At 42.5% G+C, this 25,220-nt stretch overlaps 1 protein-coding gene across 9 annotated transcripts in view; it reads right to left on the bottom strand.

Annotated features, from left to right (window-relative positions):
• Positions 1-11,192: 11,192 nt before the first annotated feature.
• Positions 11,193-25,220, bottom strand: part of LOC144935839 (adhesion G protein-coupled receptor B1-like) — a 136,578-nt gene continuing 122,550 nt past the window's right edge. For 2 of the 9 annotated variants that reach the window (XM_078862636.1, XM_078862637.1), the window contains exons 25-31: positions 24,104-24,275; positions 20,457-20,552; positions 19,708-19,747; positions 18,223-18,944; positions 17,691-17,726; positions 17,202-17,306; positions 11,193-15,006 (exon numbers count right to left, since the gene is read on the bottom strand). In XM_078862636.1, coding sequence (XP_078718762.1) covers positions 14,809-15,006; positions 17,202-17,306; positions 17,691-17,726; positions 18,223-18,944; positions 19,708-19,747; positions 20,457-20,552; positions 24,104-24,275 — 1,369 coding nt within the window. In that variant the 3' untranslated portion in view covers positions 11,193-14,808. The remainder of the gene's footprint in view (positions 15,007-17,201; positions 17,307-17,690; positions 17,727-18,222; positions 18,945-19,707; positions 19,748-20,456; positions 20,553-24,103; positions 24,276-25,220) is intronic. The other 7 variants (XM_078862638.1, XM_078862645.1, XM_078862640.1 and 4 more) reach the window with 7 other exon arrangements.

Genomic DNA, 25,220 nt, shown 5'->3' with positions numbered 1-25,220 from the left:
GGTACCAGATCACGGATTTTATGTACTGTATTGAATCGGACCTGGATCTTGTGTTTAATCAGGATTTTGGAGATCTTTTTTGTGACCCCAGCAATGTAGGGTAAGGTGATGGTCTTGAAAGGCTCCTCAACAGGATCCTTCTTGATGGTTGGAGTGATTGCTTTGCGGATTGTGTAGTCGGAGTAACCATTAGCCTTAAGAGCTTGGCGTACGTGTTTGAGTTAACTGGAAATGTGTTCATGGTCGGAGATGCATTGGGCTCTATGATATGATATAAGCCATCTGGCTATCATGAGAGATTCGTTCATGAGGCGATCCACATATACAAACACAGAGACAATTTTAACCGAGAAAATGGATTCTGGCTTAGCAATGATTGGAAGGACGTAATAAACCATTTCGATACACATTAGGGTGGGTAGAATAATACATAGTGTTATGTTGAAATGTATAAGGTGGTTTATAGTAATACAGTATATAATTTAATGTTGGGTTTATCTATGGCAGTATATAGTACGGTATATGCTCGTGTGATGTAAGAGAATAAAGTTTAGATGGAAGCATATTATATAATTTTTACGACGTAGAATTGTAATGTATTACTTGCTGTTAGTAACTCAGCTTATTGTAGAGTATAGTAAGTATACTGATGGTGCTATGCAGTTTATACTTTAGTTTTTTATGTAGTTTATACTTTAGTTTTCTACGTGGTTGTTTAGTAACTGCAGCTACATATCAATAACATTCCTTTCCTTTGTTAATGCTACTCCCTGCACCCCCCCTTGGTGCTGTTGATCCTGCATAATGCATGGGCATAATATGCCTTTGAAACCCCCCCCGCCCACCTCCTACGCATTTTCCATGAATATGCTAAATTCCTCTTCATATGCACATTCTTTTTTGTTAAGGCGCTCTTCCACCTCCAACCCAGTTTATATATAAGCTCCTAGCTTGGTAGTGTCTCATTCTTCACCTGAAGACGGCTGCTTGCGTTGTAGCCGAAACGTCGTGAGAATTATTTCATTTTATTAAGTTTTATTTTTATTATTTTATTACTTCCCTTCTACGTGACTTTACCGAAAGAACCAAGAAGACTAAGTGTGTCAGTCAATGTGAGAATTTCTTTTGAAATATCAACCCATATGCATCTTTATTTACCTCACAGTGTTCTTGTTGGTTGCAGAGGTTGTATGACCTGGGCTTTAAATCGAAATTTGACACACTTAGTGTTTTTTTTTTGTCGCAGAGAAAGTGATGTGACCTTGAGCGATCAGTCCTAATTGTCAGTGTGAGCACCCAGAGAAAATTAATGGAGATGTACTGAAAATTATTTAGTTTTGAATTAAAGTGGATGAATCAATGGAGGACAAAAAAAATCCAAACACAAACATAGGCAGCCTGGCAATATTTACGCTGAAAACCAATTAAGTGAGATGCACAATTGACACTGGGCTCCAAACTAAAAGGTGTGCGGAGGGAAAACATTATTGACTATACCATAAAGAAATAGAAAATTTATATGCAATTTTGGAAATTGAAAAAAGACATACTGTGAAATGTTACGGCAAATCAATGCCATTCAGGCTATTCATATATGATTTGCCATTGTTTCTCACTGGAACGGAAAAACAACCTGAACAAAACAGCATCCAAAGCAAAAATGACATTCCATAAATATCCTCATGTACAATTAATATTTTCGTATTTTTTTTGTAATGCTTCATTTTGGGAAGGTGGTATCATGGTTATAGTGTTTGAATCCCAATTAGAATGTTGTGTTTCCAAACACAGTGGGGGTTATCATATATCCTAAGTTATATAACGTATACCACATTGTAGACAGTTGTCCTGTGAACACATTGGAGCCTTCACCATGATAATGTGGAGTTACCAGCACGGCCATCCAGCAGACATGAGTGGTGCCCCATTGCTCATTTGACCACGGGGACTTGCTGAATTTTGACTTCACTTGTTTATTGCTAAATATAAAAAAGCTGCATTTTTTTTACTTCCTAGGGCTGCATTTTATCAATTTGAGCTTGATTCTCATTGGGTTTGTTGGAAGGAGGTCCTTACTGTGCAAAGTGATTGCTCTGCAAGTTTAGTAATTCCTGAAATATGTTTCCCCAATAGCCTGTGCTCAGGGGGGGCCAGGTCTAATAACCACGTGTGAGATGGCAATCTCTCTCTGCAGATAGAATCCGTACTCATCATTCCGCACCAGTGTTGGGGCAGGACGGGGTTGGCGATGGGGGGCCCTTGAGATCTGAGCAGAACGTGCGTTAGTAGCTCAGGTTCAAACTCGCCCACAAAAATAACGACTGATACGATCTACGCAAGATGGCGCAGGATGTGTGAACATACCCAAGCAGGAAACTTGTAGGCCATATATCTCTGTAAGTCTGCTGATATATTTGTTATGAAGCATTATATTCAATCCCATTATAATATACATATGGAATGCAAGTAACGTTGATTAATCACATATGCATCAATGTATTTATTAACCATATCGATATGGTGGCTCAGCGATAGAGCGAGCGGCTTGCAGTCGGGAGGTTACGAGTTAAAATTCTGTTTGAGGGTTGACGCAGCCCATCATCCTTCTGGGTTTGATACAATGATAACCATTTGTGAGGAAGATGACAGTGGTGGTCCAATGGATTGACTCACCCCGCCATAGGAAATGCAGTATTTTCACCGCTGGCACGGAGCTGTACACATGATATTCATGCATAGAATTTGAACACTGCCTCAATGTTACCCAACACGTAGCCCCACAGCTGCCCATGATATGTTTTATGCAGGGTGGTCGCCCATCGAAGTGCTATCTAGATTCGATACTGCTTAAAGAAACACTGCCCCTATGCTCATTTAAGCAGGAATCACTTTGACCGGAGATAATTACCAACTGAAAGTGCAATGGTTATAAGAATACAGTCGCAGCGTGTTAAGCAGAAAATAAAATAGTGTAACAGATTCTGAATCTCCTGAATGGTATTCTAGGCAATAATACAACTCTATTGTCTGCATAAAAGTGTCATGAGATCGCGGGATGTCACTGTGCAGTGCCGGCCCTAGAGAGGCACGGCTTGCAGTGTAACGACATCGCGGATACCACAAGGGTGTGGGTGTAGTACCGGCCCTAGAGGGGCCCAGTGAGCGCTAATGGATAGCGCTAGATGGCACTACGCTTGGCATGCAGTGCCAACTCTACAGGACAGAGTGTGGGAGTGATGGCCGTAGGAATGAGGTTACTAAAAGCCATGGCACTCTGGTTGACCCGAGTGGACACGTGACCAGTTAAGTCTACAAAGAGCCCAAGTGGGGGCGAGGAGTGGGCACGTGGTTAGCAGTCAGATTCTTCCCGAGGATTCTGGAAGGTGGTCGTGGCCAAGGGCGGAGCCAGCCACGCCACAGAGAATATAAGCAGGGTCCCCAGAGGGACCGCGGTTGTTGTTCATCCTGGAAAAAACCTTTGTCTAGTTATTATTTGGTTCTTTCGGTTAAGTCACGTCTAAAGATAAAATAATAAATTAAATAATAGCATATTACGACGTTTCGATTGCAACACAAGCAATCATCATCAGGCATAAAAGAAATAGCAACAAAAATCTAACTAGAAAACTATAGACAGACATACAAGCAGACAGACATCACAAGGACACACAGAGAGAGAACACATATCGGCACAAAGAAACGTCGTAATATGCTATTATTTAATTTATTATTTTATCTTTAGACGTGACTTAACCGAAAGAACCAAATAATAATTCCTGCAGTCACGAAAGCTCCAAAATTAAGATTCTTTGTCTAGTTCTCCGCTCAACGAGTCTCCAACACGTAGACCTGGACCCGAGCTGTGGTCCGGTCCAAAGTAGCTAGTGATGTTGTGACTAGTGTAGTTAGCCTGGTGGTCACCACCCGGCTAACTACACTAGTCACGTTGTAATTAGTGTAGTTAGCCTTGTGGTCTCCATCACAGGTTGTTATCCTGTTAAGGGGAAGTTACCCCGTGTGTTGGAGTTAAATAAATGTGTTGCATCCAAGTCTGCGTCTGCGAATCAGTTGAATTCACCACAAAAGTGTCCTTAGGAATTAAATTATGTTAATTGTATTTATATGTAGTGGAGAATGTAAGGGTTCAATGATTGGTCTCTAACATTTCCACCACAGATCTTTCACACGCATTTCTATCCACCATTTACTTTGAAAACCAGCCCTTAGTTTTGCTGGGGAGTTTAAAGGCTTGTTATGCATTGCTTTTGAGATGGCATTGATTCATCATTCAAACATCATTTGGAAGAGACCCAGCCTATAGTTCTATTCTGTTACACGGTGATGGTCATTCAGCAAGTCTAGTTTACCCTCATATGCCTACGTGTTTCATTATAACTCCTCATATCTATAGCCCTCATATCCACTTCTATTATTCCGGTGCAATCTCTAAATCCATCAGATTAACCTTTTCGGCCTTTAATAAGAGGGGTTTGTTTGACCATTGGGGTGGGCGGGGGGTTTAAGAGTCATCCCCAATAGAAGAAGAAAATGCATGTGTTGCTGCCCGATGAAGAGTGAAGAGGAGGAACACCCTCTTTGGATATTTTTCTTCTCACAACCGACACATTTTGTGAGCTCTCACCTGATGAAGCTAGTTGTAATACCTGGTAAAATGTCATAATCAGATTGTAAATGTTGTGGCTTGGCTCTCCAACACACCGGCGTGCTGTACTCGTGACAGGTGGTGGCGGGTTTAACGACACATTTATATATTTACGTGATTTAACCCAAGAAAACAACATTTATTATGGATGATATTGGTCGCGAAAGCCTACGTGTTAAACTGAAATGCATTTGTGTTGCTGTCCGATGAAGAGTGAAGTCGGCAAAAATGGTGTAAAGTAGTGGGTCGTTAAATCGCCCGTTGGATGCATTACGCCATTGTGTTGGTGATATAGCCACCTGCAGGGCAGCGATATGTTTGTTTGGTAGTATGCAGTACAGCAAATGTGTTTTCGACATCTTGGCGGTGTTTTCTCCAGGGAGCTTAGTTTCCTGTCATGTACAAAAATGTTCAATTCAACAATTCCCCTTACAGCAGAATCAGGATTATCTTTAAAAGGAGTATGTGTAGCTCATTGAGGATTTCCTTATTTACAAGGAAAAGGTTTAGACTTACAAACGTTTGCTCAAGCCATCTGCTGGTAGAAGGGCCTCTCCACTCTTGAGCTTCTCTACAAGGTGTCTTGGCCCCCTTTTTGACACACTGGCCAAACGCCTTGGAAGAGGTTTGAGCACCCACACTCTACCCCAACTGCACAGCCCTGCAAAATCGACTGCGGTGTATCCATTTATACTTCAGGGTGAATGCGGGGGGTTGTGGGGGTATTTAAGGAATTGGTCCATTGTTTCAACTGCTGCACCGGGAGAAGGAGCAAGCGACCTCTATATTGTAAAAGCGGTGTGCTGACCATTAAGACCATGACAGCATCTACTTATTAATGTTACTTTGCATTTCATTTCAATGCTTCATTGCAATAAAACATTGTTTCATCCAACCGACATCACCTCCACAGCCGTACAAAGAAGAAAAATGCGTGATACCATTGCAATTATGGGCACTTGCTATAGCAGGGCGTTCATATCGAGCAAAAAGCCAGCGAATGTGCGGATAACAGTTGTGAAGCTAGTCATGAAATGATAGATAGGAAATTGACTAAAATCCTGTCAAAATGGTTGTTGGCATTTTGTAAATTCACAGTTATTTAATATGCAGTACATTGCCATACAACGAGTTAATGCAATAATCGAATATTAGTTTGAGATATGATGAAATGTATTATGGAATTGTTGGCAAGACATAGTGTGTTTTTTGTTGCTTTGCTGTCTATACAAAATTATCTCAATCCATCAAACAATAGCCATCTCTGGAGCCATATCCATTAAATTACCGTGGGCCACAGTGTGCATGATGGATGCTTACCACTCTCCCCTTGTGTGCCATGCATGGCTTCATTAGACGAACACTTGTCGATGGCTGCAAGGAATACACATTGAAACCTATATGTGCACAACACAGGGCGGCATCCACTATGCCGCCAGGTGGGGCTGTGGACAGCGAACTCGTCTTACAATCAGAAAACTCTGCAAGCTCAAATCTGAGAACTCGTTAGCCCATCATCAACCAAAGGGATATGACATTATTAGTAAAATACTACTTTGTTAAAAGTCAATATGTTTTGGTAAAACCTAACCTCCACCTTGCAAATGTGGAATTTCTACCATCAGCTCTGCGAGTCCAACTGAGAATTGTTCAATACACATTCGATGAGGTGTACTTTTGTGTGACTTTTTCTGCTTTAAATGCAATTGTCTTATTTTCAATGACGAGCATGCATTTTAATCACACATTTCCCATGTTGGTGGCATTGTTCAAGTAGATAGACACACTGGTCTTCGTCATGGGAACGTATAATTTCAAGCCACTGATAAACTCAGATGACCATTTCCCAATGGGGGTTATTTAGCTATACTTCACCACGCTGGTCAATGTGTGTTGGTGAAGGTGGCGAGACGTACATACTAGAGCATAGAAGTACAGTGCAAAAATAGATGTTGCCTCACTACCATCAGTGGCCCACCACGGAGCTCCACAGGCGCCCATGACATTTGTTTAATGCATGGTGGTCACCCATCAAAGTGCTCTCCAGGCTCGATGCTGCTTAACTTCCGAGATCTGATTACGTTGAGCACATTCCGGGTGACATTGTCATTGACCCGTCGTAAGAGTTAACCCAGAAACAAGGTCGATTCTCTTGCCCGTATGCAATAGTGCTCTGGATTATTGCAAGTGTGCCTCTGTTGAGTGTTTGGACAAAGCAGAGCACCGACCACATCACAAACACAATCATCACAGTCAAAGCTGGTTATAGCTACACCCATTGGGAGCAAGGCCATGTGTGCTTATATTCACATTAGTGTGTTTGTATCAGAAGTTGCCCTATGCCTTTTCCAACCACCCATGTAATGTCAGAACTTGTTTCTTATATTTGGACTGTGCTTGTATAATGTGTGCTCATATCCAATTCAAGGTCATGCATACCAGCTCCAATTCAACACGAAGGATGTTTTTTTATGCTAGTATTATTATTCATACTAGATTTTTGTGTAATACCATGTAATTATATGGCCGAATTTTTGTCAAGGCCCTCCACAACTGACACAGCCAAAAAAATTATAGTGCCGCGTGTACGAGCGTTTAATGTCACTTGTTGTTGTTAGAGCATCTTCGTCAAAAGATCGAGACTCTTTAGTTCTGACATCTTGGATCTTGTCCTGATGTTGTTTGATGTAGGTTAAAATGAAACATAGCATCGAATGGTGCTTCAGGACAAGCCTTCCAATCGTCTTGGTTTTCTGCCTCGCCATTGGACCCAGGCTTGGTTCCTGGTTAAGTCCCGTGCGGTAGCTGGTGTGCAACAGACACTGCACGTAAATTAATTCACGCACTGGCACCCTTCAGGGAAACTGTGCCATCGCGCCACCACACTACCCACCCAAAGCCCTTGGGCGATTGGCAAGTGGTGAGCGGGGCAGGCCTATGCGGCTAGAAGCTCCTAGTCACAACCCAGCACTAAGGCGGCAGCTATTAGAAGGTCGTCATGCACTCGGATTAGGCAGGAGTGCATCCCGGCAGCTGTAGCTGTGACTGAGCAGTCCACCAGGATCCACTCTGCTCACCCCAAATGGGGAGGGGCTAGAAAAAGTGCCCTAAACATAGCCTGCCTAGCAACATTTTGTCTGGCTTACCGCGACCAGAGGGAGCATCAATAATTGCGGTCAAAACAAAAACAAATCTAAACTAAACATTGGATCCTGGAATGTCAGGACCCTCACAGACAACCCAAACTCACAACGTCCAGAGCACCGAACAGCTCTTGTGGCACACAAGCTGAGACGATTTAATATCCATAGTGCCGCCCTCAGAGAAACCCGTCTGGCGGATGAAGGCCAACTGACCGAGCTAAGTGGAGGCTGCACCTTCTTTTGGAAGGGCAAACCAGCGCATGAGCGACGCCTGCATGGTGTAGGGTTTGCAATAGACAACGTGCTCATCGACAGCTTAAGTGAGCTCCCAATTGGTATCCATGAGCGTTGCATGACCCTACGGCTGAAACTCGCAAAAGACCAAGATGCAACCATAATCAGCACCTATGCACCAACACTGGACTCTGAAGAAGACACTAAGGAGACCTACTACAGCCAACTCAACCAAATTCTTCAGAAAACACCAAAAACTGACAAGCTGATTCTCCTCGGCAATTTCAATGCTAGAGTTCGGAGAGACCATCGAATGTGGAACGGTGTAATTGGTAAAGAGGGAGTTGTAAAGTCCAACTCCAATGGTCACCTTCTTCTTACAACCTGTTCTGAGCACGACCTGACAATCACCAACACCCTATTCAGGCAGAAGAATAGCCTTAAGACCTCCTGGTACCACCCTCAATCACACCAATGGCATTTACTGGACTACGTGATTGTTAGGAAGCTTGACAGCACAGACGTCCGCAACACTTGTGCCATGATCAACGCAGACAATTGCTGGACTGACCACAGACTAATTCGATCAGTGATGACTCTCAAACTAACCTTTCGTGACTGCAGGAACCCATGCTCTTTGGTTCTTTCGGTAAAGTCATGTAGGTAGAGAAAAAATAGAAACATATATATTTGATTTATTTTATTTTTCTACCTACGTGACTTTACCATAAAAAAAACAAAGAGAAAAGCAGAATAAATACAACATCTTGCTGATTCCAATAACCCACATGAATGTTTTTAAGCAACCAAAGTCTTATATGGACCATCAAAACAGGGCCTTGCACCACTTCAGTCTAAGGATGGGACAGAAATCTTCAAAGACAAAAATACAATCATCTCCTGCTGGCAGGAACACTTCAGCACTCTTTTAAACTGCAACGCTGTTGTAGATGCTTCTATATTCAGTGAGATTCCGCAACACTCTACCACTGAGGATTTAGCTGGATAACCAACGATGCTTGAATAGACCATATTCCTGCTGAGATTTACAAACATGGAAAACAACGCCTACCAGAACACCTGAACTCCCTCATGGCCAGGATCTGGAATGATGAAGACCTTCCCAACGAACTGAAAGATGCCATCATTGTCACCGTCTTCAAAAAAGGTGACAAGTCAGACTGTGACAACTACAGAGGAATCTCTTTTCTTGCCACTGCTGGAAAAATACTGGCAAGAATCCTACTAAACAGACTTCTACCACTTGCTGAAAAACCCCTTCCTGAATCGCTGAATGATTTTCCATCTGGCAGGGGAACCTCAGACATTATCTTCTCAGCCCGTCAACTCCAAGATAAGTGCCAGGAGCAGAGACTACCATTGTACATGGCCTTCTTTGATTTGACTAAAGCTTTTGATTCTGTTAATCGTGCTGCACTATGGATAATCCTTCTGAGATATGGCTGCCCAACAAAATTTGTTAAAGTCCTCCGTCTGTTGCATGACGGTATGGAGGCTGTCATCCTCTCTGATGGTGAAACCTCAGAGCCAATCGAAGTAAGGACCGGTGTGAAGCAAGGCTGCGTTATTGCACCAACTCTTTTCTCCATCTTCCTGGCGGAAATGATTCACCTGACAGAGAACAAACTTCCCAGAGGCATAAATAACAAATATAGGACAGATGGGAACATATTGAACATCAACCGTTTCAGAGCCAAGTCAAAAACATAAATCATATCCGTTATTGGGTTCCAATATGCTGATGATGCCCAAGTCAGTGCCTGCTCAGAAGCTCACCTTCATTCAGGTCATCGTCAACATATTTACAGATGCTTGCAGCAGGATGGGTCTAACATTTAATACCAAATAAACAAATATCAATTTTCAACAAATTCCGGGAGGACACCTACCACCCTGCAATCATTACAAACAATGCAATACTAGAAAACGTTCCCAGTTTCCCATAATTAGGCAGCCATCTCTCTCGCAATGTCTTAATTATGAAATCCAACATCGGATTGCCCGAGCTCGTGCTGCCTTTGGCAAACCTAAGAACAGGGTCTTTGAGGACCACAGCATTACCACCAAGACGAAAATGGCTGTGTATAATGCTGTGATCATTCCAACCCTCTTATATGGTGCAGAAACCTGGACCACTTATCGTAAACACGTAAAATCTCTCGAAATGTTTCATCAACGCTGTCTCAGGAAATTACTAAACATTACCTGGGAATGAAGACAAACTAATATCAGTGTCCTGGAGCAATCCAACTCATCCAGCACAGAGGCCATCATCATGAGGTATTAACTCAGATGGGCAGGTCACCTTGTGAGGATGAATGACTCGAAGCTTCCTAAGCAAATCTTCTATTCCCAGCTCAGCGATGGATCACGTGCCGCCAGAGGTCAAAGGAAGCGTTTCTATGACAACCTTAAAATGCACCTCAAGCGATGCCACACAGATCAAAACAACTGTGGAATCAATGCTCTTGATAGACCATCATGGAGGGCCAAAATAAACAATGGAACTCTGCATTTTGAGGCCGAGCGAAGAGTTGATAGCCAGGAAAAGAGCGCGCCGCAAAGCACATACACCAGAGACAGAGGCAACAACGAGTGGGAGCTCCAGGATAGACCATCCGTGCCCCCACTGTGCCAAGATCAGCAAGTTACGGATTGGCCTATTAAATCATCTCCGGACCCATAGACAGCCAGGTCCACCTCACAACACAGACAAGTGACACCTGGAGGGAAATCATACTCGACTATGAGGGATCCCAGTAGACAGAAGAAGCATCGAATGACTGCATTTGGTTGTAGGAAATTATTCATTGACTCACCGGTGAGTTGAAACGATAATAATTGGTGAATCGAACTTTTGTACATGTGGACGATTTAATTTATTTGGCTATCTCAGGTGGTGGAGACCATTGTGGCCTAACCGAAGTAAATAAATGTAACGTGTATTTGGGTTCTTATTGAGACCTTTTGAATAGGGTATGTGATCTACGTTTCCCAACAAAGTTATATTCAAAGCAGTGAGAAGGTTCAATGCAGCAATGACATCTACACGGTAAAGACCGTTTCATATACTTTTGTAATGTCTTTTGCAGAAGTAGTAAAAGCACAATTTGATTTTAAAAGCAAAAGAGTCAATTTTTTCCCCTTTTTATTTCGAAGCGATACAAAAGAAAATTAAACACATATATCCTCTATCGAGACCAGTCAGCTACTGGCGTCCCAAACTACAAGGGACATTGCGTGTGTAACACGCGCAATGTAGGGCCCTGTCACACACACCCAGCAGACGGCCGCCATCCACACTGACGGGCGTCTGCCACGGTCAACACTCTGAACCTCACCGGCAAAAATATGCTTGAAACGTATCCGGTCAAATCTCACACAAAGGCATTCCCAAATTTTGAGAGCCCTGAAACCGTCTGTAGTGTCTACTGCCCCGACTGACCAAAGTAGTCATAGACGCCTGAATAATTCAAGAATATGAATCATTATTCCCCCCCCCCCCCCCCACTTCGACATCTTTTCCTAAACACACGATTCTGCCAATTCCCACATCGATACAGCTACAATGTTTGAATTGTCGCGATCCGAATCAAGAACCAATTAATTGAAGGGTTTTTTTTGTCGTTCCGTTGGCACTGTCCTTTTTGACTCAATTGTATAATTTTTGTTCGCGCAACCGGTGACATCAGCAACTCGTTTACAAAAATAGCAAATAATTGCTTTTACACGTGCAATTTGATGCATATATCATGAGCGTATTAGTCGATTGTGATTGAACCAATGCATCATTAAACGCCTACTTAATACCTCTACATTCAGCTGTCTCAAACTCGTCACTGGGTAGCTTTTGCTGAACAAAAGTAACTGTTTTAGTTAAATCAATTATTAAACATTAATTTGCCTTTTTAAACTAATTATTCTGTACTCTATATAAGTAACGCGAGTGAGTGATATCTGAACTGGTCCTGGATCCCCTTCACCAGCCCACACCGATCAATGTGGTCAAGTATGGCCAATACATCACCATGATCAACACGGTGTCTGTAAGCCTTCATCCAGCAGTGGATTAACAAAAGGGCTCTATATTATTAACGTAATGTATTACTGTACACACATTAACAATTTTTATGTTTTCCAAAAAAGATGTTACTTGCAATAGTGCTTCTTATTGTAAATTGTGGAGAGTATATATGGGGGAAATGAGTAAGAATTGTATCTTTCCAGATAGTCCCAATGGGAATATGATAAACTTCACCATCTTTGCATGGTTCACAAAAACCTATGACGCTCTACTTCTTGCAATTGCTGATATGAGTGCGTGCCGATTGTTTATTGTTGCTGAAGTAGCGAAATATTTGTTTGCATGTACCCTTATATCGATAATGATGGATGTTACAATTCAACGTGATTTTTTTTCTTCTCTCCAATTGATCATTTTGTGGACATTACAGGGCCAAGCAAATAAAAAAGCTGCGCAGTGCTAACGGTGCCGCACGAGCCCAGCCCACATCAGCAGTGTGGCGCATTTTGGCAACTCTGCGTGTGGTTATGTTCCACGTAAACATCGCTTCACCTCATCAAGCCGTTTCACGTTTACAGAAATCGACATTCGTTGAAATGAGAATGCAGTCTTATGTACTGCTGGCTTTTTCACAATTTGGTTTAAGTGACCACGTTTCTTGATTACAAAATGTAATAGATGTCAGCCTTGCAAGCAATTGTGCCGAAAACATTGCCCTTAATAAAGACCTGTATATGCCAATCTTTGCACCGTGCCTGTGTCGGTGCTGTCAGTCGGGAGCTCAGGCATTCATTGGAAGGGGAGGCATTGATTGTTGATGCCCACAGACTGCAATGAAGGTCGCAGTCAGTCACGATCAGTGGCATGGCAAGTGCACAGCACAGCACGCGCACAGGCACAGGTTCAGACACGCATCCACGCACGGACACGTATGTGAGACATGTGCGCACACATTCATAGACACATGTACCACTATAGCATTTAGAAACTGTTGGGATAAGTGCTGTTAGCGAACTTATTAAGGCCGAAATGGTGCACGAGGGGATGGTGTGGCCAGCCCAATGCCTTGCCACCTGTATCTCCTCTATGTTAATGTTCAGATGCTTTACCAGCGACTCCTTTATCTTGGGGGTGTTCAGGACCAGTTTTGATATCACTCGCCCCTGATGCTGGCTGTGTCTGGGAATTTAAAACAGGTTTCTGGGTTCGTAGTGCAGTAGTACACTAACCACTGTTCCATTGCTCACCTGTCTGCACATACATACACAAACACACGCTCACATACGTGCATGTACAATGATAATCGTTTTTTTTAACATTCATTACAGTTGTAGGAATCGATATGATTTTGTTATTCAGGCTTAGTCGTCAATATGTGTGCGTTCCAGCATAGCTGCTGCCTTCCATTAAAGTTTGCAATAACAAAAACGCTTTACTTGTGACAAATAAAACTATGTTTTTTTAAAATAACTTTTATACATTATTAATCGATTCACCATGTGAATTCATCTTCAGTTACAAATTTATGGCGATCTGTCAATTTAAAAAATGACGAATATAACAAAACATATTATACTCTTCATAGCAACTGTGGTCACACATACACTTTCAAAGAGTGCAAATGTAGATAAACACATTGAAGAATAAGCCATGGACAAGTAATTGACAGCATGAAAATTCGGCATCAATGACTGGATTTATGTGACCGATTATTTGAGACAGTAGACCGATCGTGTTTTAATCAATGTTGCAGATCATAATAAATATTGAGACACAAATAAATCACATGTATAAATTACGTGTTGCAAGCGGGAAAATGTTTGCATTCATGTACACCGTCATATTTTTTTCATTTTTTTGACCGAAGATTTTCGCTTGAGGAATAAAAGTTCCAAGTTCAACAAAGAGTTACTGCATCTCTTTAAATGAATACGCTAGTTTGATTTACAATCTTATAGTGAACAAAGTGTGGGTGGAACGAGCACGAACAACCATTTTTTATAAAATTTTATTAACCTAAGTTATGTAATCTTTCAAATATGTGTTACAGAAATATACATGAATATTTTGGAATAATCTACATAAACATCCTTTTTTTTTCATTTCATAAAGTCTCTAGACTGTGTGTATCAACATTTTTGTTTTATATCAAAATGAAACTTTTAATGGACTGAGAACTTTTTTTTATAGAAATACTGCATTCCACAAAATAGTCAACCCAGTAAATCTTCTACAAAGAAACACAATCCAACAGTAAAGGTGATTATCCATTGCATCTATGCAAATGTGAAAAGTGGGAACGTTTTTCGTAACGTAAATCACATCAAAGTGTTCATGAGAAAGAAAAAAAACATCTGCAGTTTATCGAGATGGAAATGTATAGGTCCAGCTTTTTATATGATATAAATAGGTTTATACATATAACAGGCTATGACATTAAAAAAATGTCGTCTTAAAGGTCTGTTTTGAAACATGCTTGGATATCAAGCAAATATAAGTCCGTCAACAAGTTTGACAAAAGTTAGGTGGATGGAGATAAGGTTTAATTTTTTTTTTCCATTCAGCCGATTGTCCTAAAGCTCGACTTCAAGCAGCAAGGTGATGGTTGGTGGGCTTCCCCCGTCCCGACCGAGCCTAGCAGCGCCCACCCACCCACTCCCCCCACTCCCCCACCCCCCTCGTCGCAAGGCCCGGTGTCCACGGCGTTGCAGAAGAACGCGCGGTCACACTTCGGTTTGTATGTCGCTTTCGTGACCCCCCAGTGGAATGGTAGCCCCTGGTTTCTCCCACTCAATGTTTTTGAGTTCTACCCGTTGATGGGCCTCTCCGTAGGCCTCCTTTTTGCCCCAGGTTTGCTGGGTGGGGCTAGCCCTCCGGATGCAATCCCATGACGTCTTGCTCGGGGTCTGCTTCTCTTGGCACTAAAGAAGCAACAACGAGAATTGCACAAAACAACAACGGTGGTGGTGAAAATACTGCGCTGCCAGTAGTACGCAAGCTCAAAGAGCAGCAACTGAACACATTTGGCAATAACTGCCCTTAAAAGGGAAATTTGAAATGTAATAGGCAACGATTTGGGCCAAGACCTTTCTTAATATAAGATGTATGTATGTATGTTGAACTTATTTCGCGCCGTACGTAGCCAACCACGCTAATCAGAAGTGTGGGGGAAGGATAATAAACTAAATACAAAAAATTTGTATCTCTTTGCTGTCATGCTCAAAAGTAACATTTGGAGATGCCCATCTGCATTGGCCCTGAGCCATTGGTGGAAATTCTCTGGCAGGGACTAGTCTCACCACTCTACAGTGGTACTCGTATTTAACTCTGTAGAGACTGCTATGCAAAGACATCCAGGAGTGGAAGTTTACGACATGCTATTTGTGTCAGGCACTCAATGCTGGATTGACGGATGAAGTTATTTTCATAATGATTTTTGACCTAATATTCACGAGATAGTTATCCATAGTTAGATTGCTCATGAGATGTTCTCTGTGATCATCAATCAATATAAACCCATAACGGAGCAATGTGATTTTTCATCCCTATACTCCATATTTTTTACTGTAAAACTTACACCGTAACATAGCAACTGTGTGCTTGAAGATGTTTTTTTTCCAAATAACAAGACACTATCGGATCACGTAATGTGCAAGTATGTGTGCTTAACCATTTGAAGCGAACCAAGTGCAGCAGAAACATAATTCCTGGGCATCACACTAAGAGAAGAGCATGCACACATCGGGATGATTGCAACTGATGGATAAAATTAACGGCTGACAGAAACGATCCAAAGTAGGACGCAGAGAAACAAAACTGAGTCACCAATGTGAGTGCTATGGATTTAAAGCTGTGCAGCACCAGAGGCAAAAAAGAGCGCGAGCTTTTGATAAAGTCGTGAATGGGGAAGTACTGCTGGCAGAAGCTTCATCGTTTGTAAAATGTAGCATCATCCTCAGACAGCCGCGATAGCCTTGATGAGCGTGGCAGTCTTCAACGATGTACGTCATCTAAGAATAGGGTTTTCCCCTTTTTCTGGCAACAAAACTGAAATTTTTACAAGGAATCATGTCTGCATTAACCACAATACTTGTGGTCAGAATGCAAACAAAAACGCACTCTGATAATATACGCATTGTCCTTGAAACTGATTGGTCCACACCAGAGACATCTTTCTTTTGAGCCTCGTTTCAAACGGTGCTAGACCAGAGAACGCCAAAAGGGGAAAAACCTATTCTTATATTTTGGTACTGGTAAAGGAGGTCCCATGATGATGTACGTCATCGTCTGCCTTGTACCACAGCTAATACTTCTGTCCAGTAACTATCTGTAACTAATACATCATCAGTGCTACGGTGGACTGCATTGTTTATTGGCTGGGTTTTTTTTTATTATAGAGTGAACGTATGACAATGTAAACAAATAAAATCAAGCCAGAGTATAAATGGTAAGCCTGCACTTAAATTGGCTCTCCTAGGAATTCAACTCGAAGCCATTGAATGATTAAATTGAATAAGACACTAGACAGGGCTGTCATATGTGTGTAAAAGGTTAACATAATGAGTTACACAATTTACAATTGTAATTTAAAACATTTCCATGAGATTTTAAATTACACTACAGTTTTTCTCATCTTGCCAATATACTTGTTGGGACATAGCATGGCTTGTACGGAGATCACACATCTACCTCTCGAGCAGGTTCTACTCAGCCAAGCATAACTCTAGGAATGGCAAAATGGTCACCACCCTGGTGAGGCTGCACCAATTGGTAAGGAAGTCAATAGTGGTTGCGCAGACAGATAGGTCTCTGTCATAGCACTGTGGAATTTTCCATTGACACAACAGTGGTCATCATGCGGAGTTATATATTTTTTTGTCACGTGACAGACGGTGGGATTTTCAACCCTGGCATCCGTCTGCCAGTGAGGATGAACATGGGAACAATTTTATGTTTTATGTGTGCATTATAAGCATGCACTACTTGTCCATTTCACATGAATCCTCGTAGTTATTTCATTGTGATAACTGTAACGATGCAAGGCGGCACAGCCAACTAATTTTATAGGTGAATAAAATTTCACGTGCGGCAGTTGGAATTTAAGTGGGTCGCTTACTGCAATATCTACAGTAGGGGACTCCCGTCCTTTCTCGTAAGTCTGGAACTTCTGATTGAGCTCCTGGAACATTTCTTGGTGTCTCTTGCGAGTGCGCATAATCTTCTGGCAAAAAAGAGGGGGGAAAACCCAGATGGAAATGTAAACCTCGCCAACGTAAGACAGTTAAATAAAAGGAACATCTTTAAAATTGTCTGAATGCGTGTGGGGTGGGTTGGAATGACAGCATTCATAACAACATTCTGCCAGTCACACCAGCCGAAGTTTTGCTTAAAACGACATGAATAATACTATACAGCAATATCTGGACCGCTCACACTGAACATGACTGTTCGTTTGTGAACGTTAAAATGCTTCTTAAAATGGACAATATGATTGTGCTGTTCTGACATTCATGGTAAATAATTTTAAATAGTACATGAGTTTCTCACGCTATATATGTGTACAAATGCATAAATAGTATATAAATGAATTGAAGGCTTGTATTACCTCCACATCTAATTCTGAATATCTGGACTTTCGTCTCTGAAACAACAAAAATGTAACAAGGTTAAATGAACGCCATGTCTAAAATGTCAGCACAGTTCATCACAATTTTTCAGCACAAATATAATATTTACTTAATTGTTAAATGCATGCCTGTGGCCACTTCACTATACGAGGGGTTGGCATATCACGCAATCGCATGACACCCATCAGGAAAGGTTATCAGATGATCAGTGCACTGCAGTATATCAAGTAGGTTGCTGATCCAACTCTAGGGAATTTAAGTAGTATCCCCTCGTGTGTGTTAGTTTTCTCTGGGCTGTCATTCTTGACACATGCAAAATCTATTCAAAAGCAACTTGGATAAACCTCCTTAGCAGAACCCTCTTGATAAATATCGCATGATTGTCAAGGTAACAAAAATGCAACTTCTCTTTCGTCCTTACAAAAAAAAGAACCGAACTTCCAAGTTATTTGCTCGATCACATTTTGAATGCACGTAATACTTTAAAATCACTTAGCAATTTGCTGTTACCTCTAAGGAGCTGATAGACACGGTTGAGCTGGTCTCGCTGCGTGGGGTGCCTCCCATCATTGCCTCCTTGCTCACTTTGGTCAAACTGTAATGCTTGGCCATTGGCCTTGACTCCAAGGGCACATTCTGATACTGGTGTTGCTGCTGCTGGTGCTGCATCTGCAGTGGCTGCTCCAGCCCAGCCATTCCGTACTGCTCCATGTCTGGGCCTCCCACACCCAGCGCCATGCCCTGGTCCATGCCCATGACGAGCCCCATGCGGCTCAAAGTGCCCTGGCCCATGAGGCCGACGCCCATGCCCATCACCTCCTGATCTTTGAAGGTGACCGAGCTCCGGGGCAGGACCACATAGTCACTCTCGAGGGCGCGCTTCTCGGCGCTCGACAGCTCGACAGCCGCCACCGGCTGCTGCTGCTGTGGCTGCAGTGGCGTCATCAGATCTCCGCCCTCGTAGAGGCCGCTGAGCGGCCGCCCGCTGCCGTCCCCCTCGATGCTCCAGGGCGGCTGCTCGGTGCCCAGGATGGGCGCCATGCCTATGGGGGACAGGTAGCCAGAGGGTCCCTGCAGCTGGATGTCTGGGATGGCGCAGCCCATGGGAATGGCAGGCCCACCGGGGATGGCCTGGAAGTCCTTCTTGTCGAGGATTTCCTCCTCCCGCACCGTCGCCCTCGTGAGGGGCCCTTTGGCGGACCTCCGGCAGGTGTTGATGTCTTTGTGGAGAACTGCATGCAATTAGGCTACATCAGTCTGCACGCGTCTGTACGCTATGAACGCTTAAGATCAGCATGCGTGTTTTAGAGATCTGCGATTAAATGTCACGGTGAAGTCTCTCGCGAGATTTCCGTTTAACGACTGCATCTTAGCGGCGAGCGTAATAAAGGAATAAGTGCATAGGTGAGGTGCCCTTTTCAGCATTTCAATAATATAACATGTACTTTTACTATTTTGAATCATCGTTTTGTCAATGGAATTAGTTTAAAAGATGCAAAAGCTTGAGAAGTTTATTTCACAGGTCACATCCTGTTGAGAAGTTCAAACTGGTCTAGGATTTATATGTTTAAACGAATGCTAATATAATACAAAGGATCTGAAAGCAACGTATTGGTTGATGGAACAATAATGTGCAGCCTTTTGTCAATCCTTTCATGAATGAATGAGTTCCAACATCATGTTAATCATGAGAGATTGTGCAGATTGGGGGAGGTCCAGAACCAGTTCAGATATTACCTGCCACTGATGTTATTAGTGACCAGGATTTATGCAATGCTCTAACCACTACGGGTCACTCTCTGCCACCCTCCCTATTTATGGCTTAAATGTTATTTTATTTCAGGCATGATGCAGATGCTTTGCATTTATTCGTTATGTGTTATTTAAGCACCCACATGCCACTTTTGCTACGTATTTTTTTTATTTATTTTGTCAGTGTGGATATTCTATCTCTGCACATTTGTTACAGTGTGTGTGTGTTCTTTTCACACGTACCTGATCTGCAGGCCATATCAACATCCTTTTCAAAATCAGACTGAAAAGAAAAATTGGCAGAGCAAATGTGTGAATGCGATTAGCTGCGACAATAACAACTTTACTGTGTTGCTAAACATTAAGAAGTGTAATGCGTGAAAGTGTTTCGTATGCATCAATTAACATGCTTACTTTAAATGAACACTGAATCTAGTGTAGCCTTTTTACAATGTAACCATCGCATTACGTGTAGGGCTTTCTATATCGGGTGCCCTCATATATGCAATTGTTTAACATAATTACAGTCAAAGTGTCTCCCTGCTCAAAACAAGCATTGGGGCGGTGCTTATCTCCGTTGGTGGCCCGAGCCAGGGGTGGTAATTCCATATTCCCATGGTGGGGGCCAGTCTCTCCATAGGACAACCACTGTCATCTTATTGCATGGCCTAATTTAAAGTTGATGGGCTGAGTTGACACCTGACCAGGGCATTGAAAATGCACCTCTCTCCAATTGAGTCGAGTGCTCTGGCAACTGCGCCACCCAGCTGCTGCAAATATTTACGGTGTGTGGCTTTTAATGTTTGTTTCGAAAAGTATTGGTGATGTTGCATTTTATATTGTGATCGTCCTCAAGGACAGTTTCTATCTTATACAAGATTCAAGAATGAGTGTTACTCGTACTTCTTTATAGTGATGAATAGCAAAACCAAAAACAAAACTCCGTGCATTCAAAATAGCTTGAAAATGTGTTACGTCTAAATAACAGTTACCATGATCTGGACATGGCCATTGGGAAAGGACCCACTTGAATCTCCATTCACATGGTCCTGTGTGTCACCCAATCTGCATTTAAGGGCATCTTGCACCTGCAGACATTAATCGTGTGAGACTAGCATTTACCAGAATATTATTGTGCACAGTACTGTACTCGTAATTTGCATTCACGTTACAATGCAGTACAAGTCAAGTCAAAGTATCTGCCTGCTCGAACGAGCGGTGGTGCTCATTTCCATTCGTGGGCCAGAGCCAGTGGCAGAAAGTACACATTGTCCTATGACGGAGGCCAGTCTATCCACAGAATAACCACTCTCAAACTCCCATGTGGATGTGGTGCTCACGTTATTGACCCTGGAGGAATGCAAGGCTGGATCGACCTCAAAGTGAGATTTTAAATTACGACATTTCTATTGTATCTCAAATGCTCCGCTACATCGCCCCTCAGATAGATTTCTAAAGTTAATTAAAACATAAATTAGTTAGTGCTAATTGACAATGAGAAAATTTAATGTAACAAAAAGGTTAGCTCAACATAGTTACAATTCACAGATGTTGACTCCTTTCCCCTCTTTTGTCCAACAAGAAGCAGGGAGAGATTTACACGGCAGTGATTAAGAGTAAGCCCTGCCATATTATCTATTAAAATTCTATCGCTAAGCAGGCTTACGTGTGTAGCCTTGACAGGTGCTTAAAGAGTCACACCATCTCGCTTTGGCAATCTGCATAGTAAGAGCGTGTTAGGTCACTCATGCGTTTGCCTTGCCACCTGGTTTGTTTTACCCAGGGACCTGAATTTGGAAAAAGCCTGTTCTGTGCACTTGCTCGAAACTGATTCCATGGGCAAATATTTGACAGAAATTAAAAATCTGCAGAAAAAAAGTACTGACTCCCATTTACAATATCTATTTAATATTTTTTTGGATGTGGGGTTTCGTACAGCATTTTCCGATGAGAATGTTGTTTTTAAACGAATGCTACAGTTGATTTTTTATCATTATATAGCATGTGTTTTTTACATTTTTGTGCCGTAGATATAATTGTGAACGGTTACACGTGATACGGTTTATAATTATTTAATCCCATTGGTATAGGAGATGACATGGAACAGAAATTAATTAAGAGGTGAAGATATATATATAAAAAACGGAATGCAAAATCTATTAAATAATCACGTATATTTAAAATGTAGATTTTTGGCTAGATCATGTTGGGATGTCCACCACCAAACAAAGCCAAACTAATCAAGTTGTCATTTTGGTTACATGTGGCAATGGATTCTGTTTTTCAGCAACCAGCATGTTCAACAGCAAGCCACATTGCTTGCGAATTGTGCTTGCTTTCCAACACGTCCGTTTGCTGAGAAACTAAATCCATTGGCACGTTTTTCTTACTTTGTCAGGTAGACAAGTGCTACAGCTGGAAGTGACATTTAAACGATCTCATATTATAATTATTGTGAAACCCTATGAATCATATTGGCCGTGAAAACCTATGTATGAAACATATAACCCTATTCATTTTAAATACCTTTTTTAAATGCCAGATAAATAACTACTTTGAAAGTTGGAATGGTCACGAGCGCAGGAGCTGGCCCTCATTATTTATGCCTTACATTATATTCTGCAAGTGACTTTACGAGCGTTGGTTAGAAGGCTGAACTTTATTGAAACTAGAAATAATGTTTCTGGCCTTTGAATGGAGAAAGCTGTGGAGGATGCTTGGAATATCGTCGCAGAATATCAGGTGAGCAACTTGGAAGTTCGGAATAGAGTGTGGGGAAAAAAAGCATAGCAGACAAAATCAGGAGAGGAAGTTGCGATCGATGGAGCATGTGTCCAGCATGGGGGAGGGCAGCTTGCCAAGACAGGGACTGAGTGGGTGCTTAGAGGGCAGCAATCAAGGGGAAGGCCTTAGTTGTGTCAGAGTTGTGGAATCTGACAATGAATGAGGTGCCGGAAAGCTGCGGCACAATGCACAACATTGGCCCCAACTATCTTTTAATGTTGAGGTGAGATCCTGAGATTGAATTCGTGTTCCGTTACTGCAGTAAAATGTACTTAATTTGCAGGATTATTTGCAAATGTGCACCTGCATACAATTACTAAAACGTACACGGCTTTGTGCTGTGCCGTACTCAATCATGCTATTCATGAACAGCAAAGTGGGCTTCAATTGATGACAATGGTGATGCTGCTTTAAAGGCATGCATTCATCACTGCAAATCTACCAGAGGGATAAATGAGTTCAACACGGCTAGATTACTCTTTGGTTCTTTCGGTAAAGTCACGTAGAAAGAGAAAATAATAAATTAAATAATAGCATAGCGTATGCTATTATTACATTTTGTATTCAATATATTTGATTATTTAATTTATTATTTTCTCTTTCTACGTGACTCGACCGAAATAATCAAAGAGTAATTCCTGCAGTCACGAAAGCGCCAAATCAAGTTTGACGGCTAGATTACTTTAACTTTTAATGTTTTATCGTTCAGTCTTTCTCATTGCCCCCCTATTGATAGACTAATACCCACTTGCATGCCAGTATTTCCATCACCGTGTGACATGCAGGGACAGCTGTCATTCGGGGGTGCCCTGGGCTTAAAGAAAATAAAACTGAAGCTGGGCACTAATAAATGTGGTGAGGTCTGCTGATGTGAGGCGCGCTATGAGATGATTGGGAATTCAAGTGCACACAATGCAGTTCCTTCATATTGGCAACCTTTGATGGTGTGCTGTGAATTTATTTAAAATAAAATTAGCAGGCATGCAATGCCCAGCAGCTCCAATGTTTGTGCCGTGTGTCTGTATTGCGGTTAAATCCCCTCCTGCTGTAAACTGCATTTGCAAAACGAGATGAAACGGGCATTTTCAACCAAACTCCTTTCAGCATAATGCAGCGCGCTTCTCCAAAGAGCTCCAAACTAGGCTGCCAAAAAAATACAAAGGAAAATTGTTATTATGTCACCGTATGAATTATTTATAGGAATATATATTATTGCATTCATTGATGGTACAAATTAGCATGTGCTACAAATGGTACAATCGGGAACCATATATCATACACATATAGAGATAAAAAAAATATATAACATAGTTTATGTAATCTGGCCAGGTGGAGCTGCAGTTAGAGTGTTCAACTTGCAATGGGAATTCACTTGGCTCATCATCCCTCTGGGGTCGATAAAGTGAGGTACTCATTTGTGGTAGTTCTTATGGAGATTCAGGCTCTGACCATTTAATTGAAGAATGTCCAATACCACCACCACAACCACCTCCATTGCCCGATTGCTTGTTTGAACAGGGAAACACTTTGACTTGACTGAATACAGCTTAAATAATGTACAGCAGCAAATTTGTATAATTCATGAGATTGATGAGCAAGACAATTATGATGATAGTGATTCTGCTGATATTGCAACTGATCATGGTGCTGATGCTGGTCACGGTGATGATGATATGACGTTAATGTTATGATGCTGATGATGACAGTGACAAGACACTGATTTTGTTGACCATGATGATGATGCAGATGATGCAGATGGTGTAGATGATGCAGATGGTGTAGATGATGCTGATGATGATCCTAGGGCCGAAGCTGATGGTGACACTGCTGCACGACCCGGAGTGCGGTTGCACACCTCCTTCCGAAGCACGCAGTGCACAATGACGATGACGAAGCCCTGCAGCGAGTCGAAGACGGCGAAGAGGATCTGAAAGAGCGGCGAGCGGCGGTCGGTGATGGCCAGCACGGCCGACATCCAGGTGAGAGCGAGCAGTGGCAGCACCACGCACGAGCTCCACAGGGAGGCCCTGCGCACACGCACGTATGCAAACACACGCGCGCGCACACATACACGCGTGCATGCACGCACACATGCACACGCAAACACACACGCAAGCATGCACGTAAGCATGCGCGTGCAAGCGCACACACGTGTGTACATATGCACACACGCGTCCACCAATACAGGTGTGAGTGAGGCTACGTTTGTATGGTTCGGTAAATCACTTAAAGACTTCGAGCAGCGTTATTCAATCAGTGTTGGGGCGAGGCTCAAGCAAACTAAGCATATTCTTAGGGCCCCAAGTGGCTCAAGGGGCCGCTTGCTCATTGGAAAACCATAGAGGTGCATCAAATGCATTTAAAACGGGCCGATAAGGTCCACTCTCATCACATCGCTCTTATTTCACACCAATTCTATTTTAGCTTGCATTTTCGTCTCGCTCTCGTCTACATCTCTTCGGTCATCTCACTGGGAGTTTATGAACAGAAATGTTTTGCTTCGTCGCCCCCAATAGCTTTGCAACTCTCAATGTGTTCAATACAGCAGTCCTGTTGCCGCAGTCACCCCCCCCATCTCCCCTTTGCTCCACCCACTAACTGGAAGACGTAAGCCGAAACACAAAAAAACCCATCGGGTTCTATCTCACTTTAACATTAAAGTAATTTTGATCGATCCGTAAGTCACGTGGCGGTTGCCGTTTCTTTAAATAGAAAACTCGTTTCACCTCTGGAATCCCGGTTCGTGGCTACACAGAGCGGAGTACCGCCCGTTGAGTATTTTTTGGTGGGGGTTTAAATCCCCCGTCTTTAATCTGAGCTGCGTCGACGTATATTGAGACTTGCACTGCGCACCACGAGTTAGCTGGGGGCAGTAGGGGTCCCCCACCTCGTGAATGGAGGTGAAAGCACTCGAGTGTGGGGGGGCCGTGGAGGTGAGAGTTGAGGCTGCACGGATACCTCATTGTGCAATT

The sequence above is a fragment of the Lampetra fluviatilis genome, chromosome 14 (assembly GCF_964198595.1).
Source record: "Lampetra fluviatilis chromosome 14, kcLamFluv1.1, whole genome shotgun sequence".
Taxonomy (NCBI): Eukaryota; Metazoa; Chordata; class Hyperoartia; order Petromyzontiformes; family Petromyzontidae; genus Lampetra; species Lampetra fluviatilis.
This window is presented reverse-complemented; position numbering and strand designations above follow the sequence as displayed.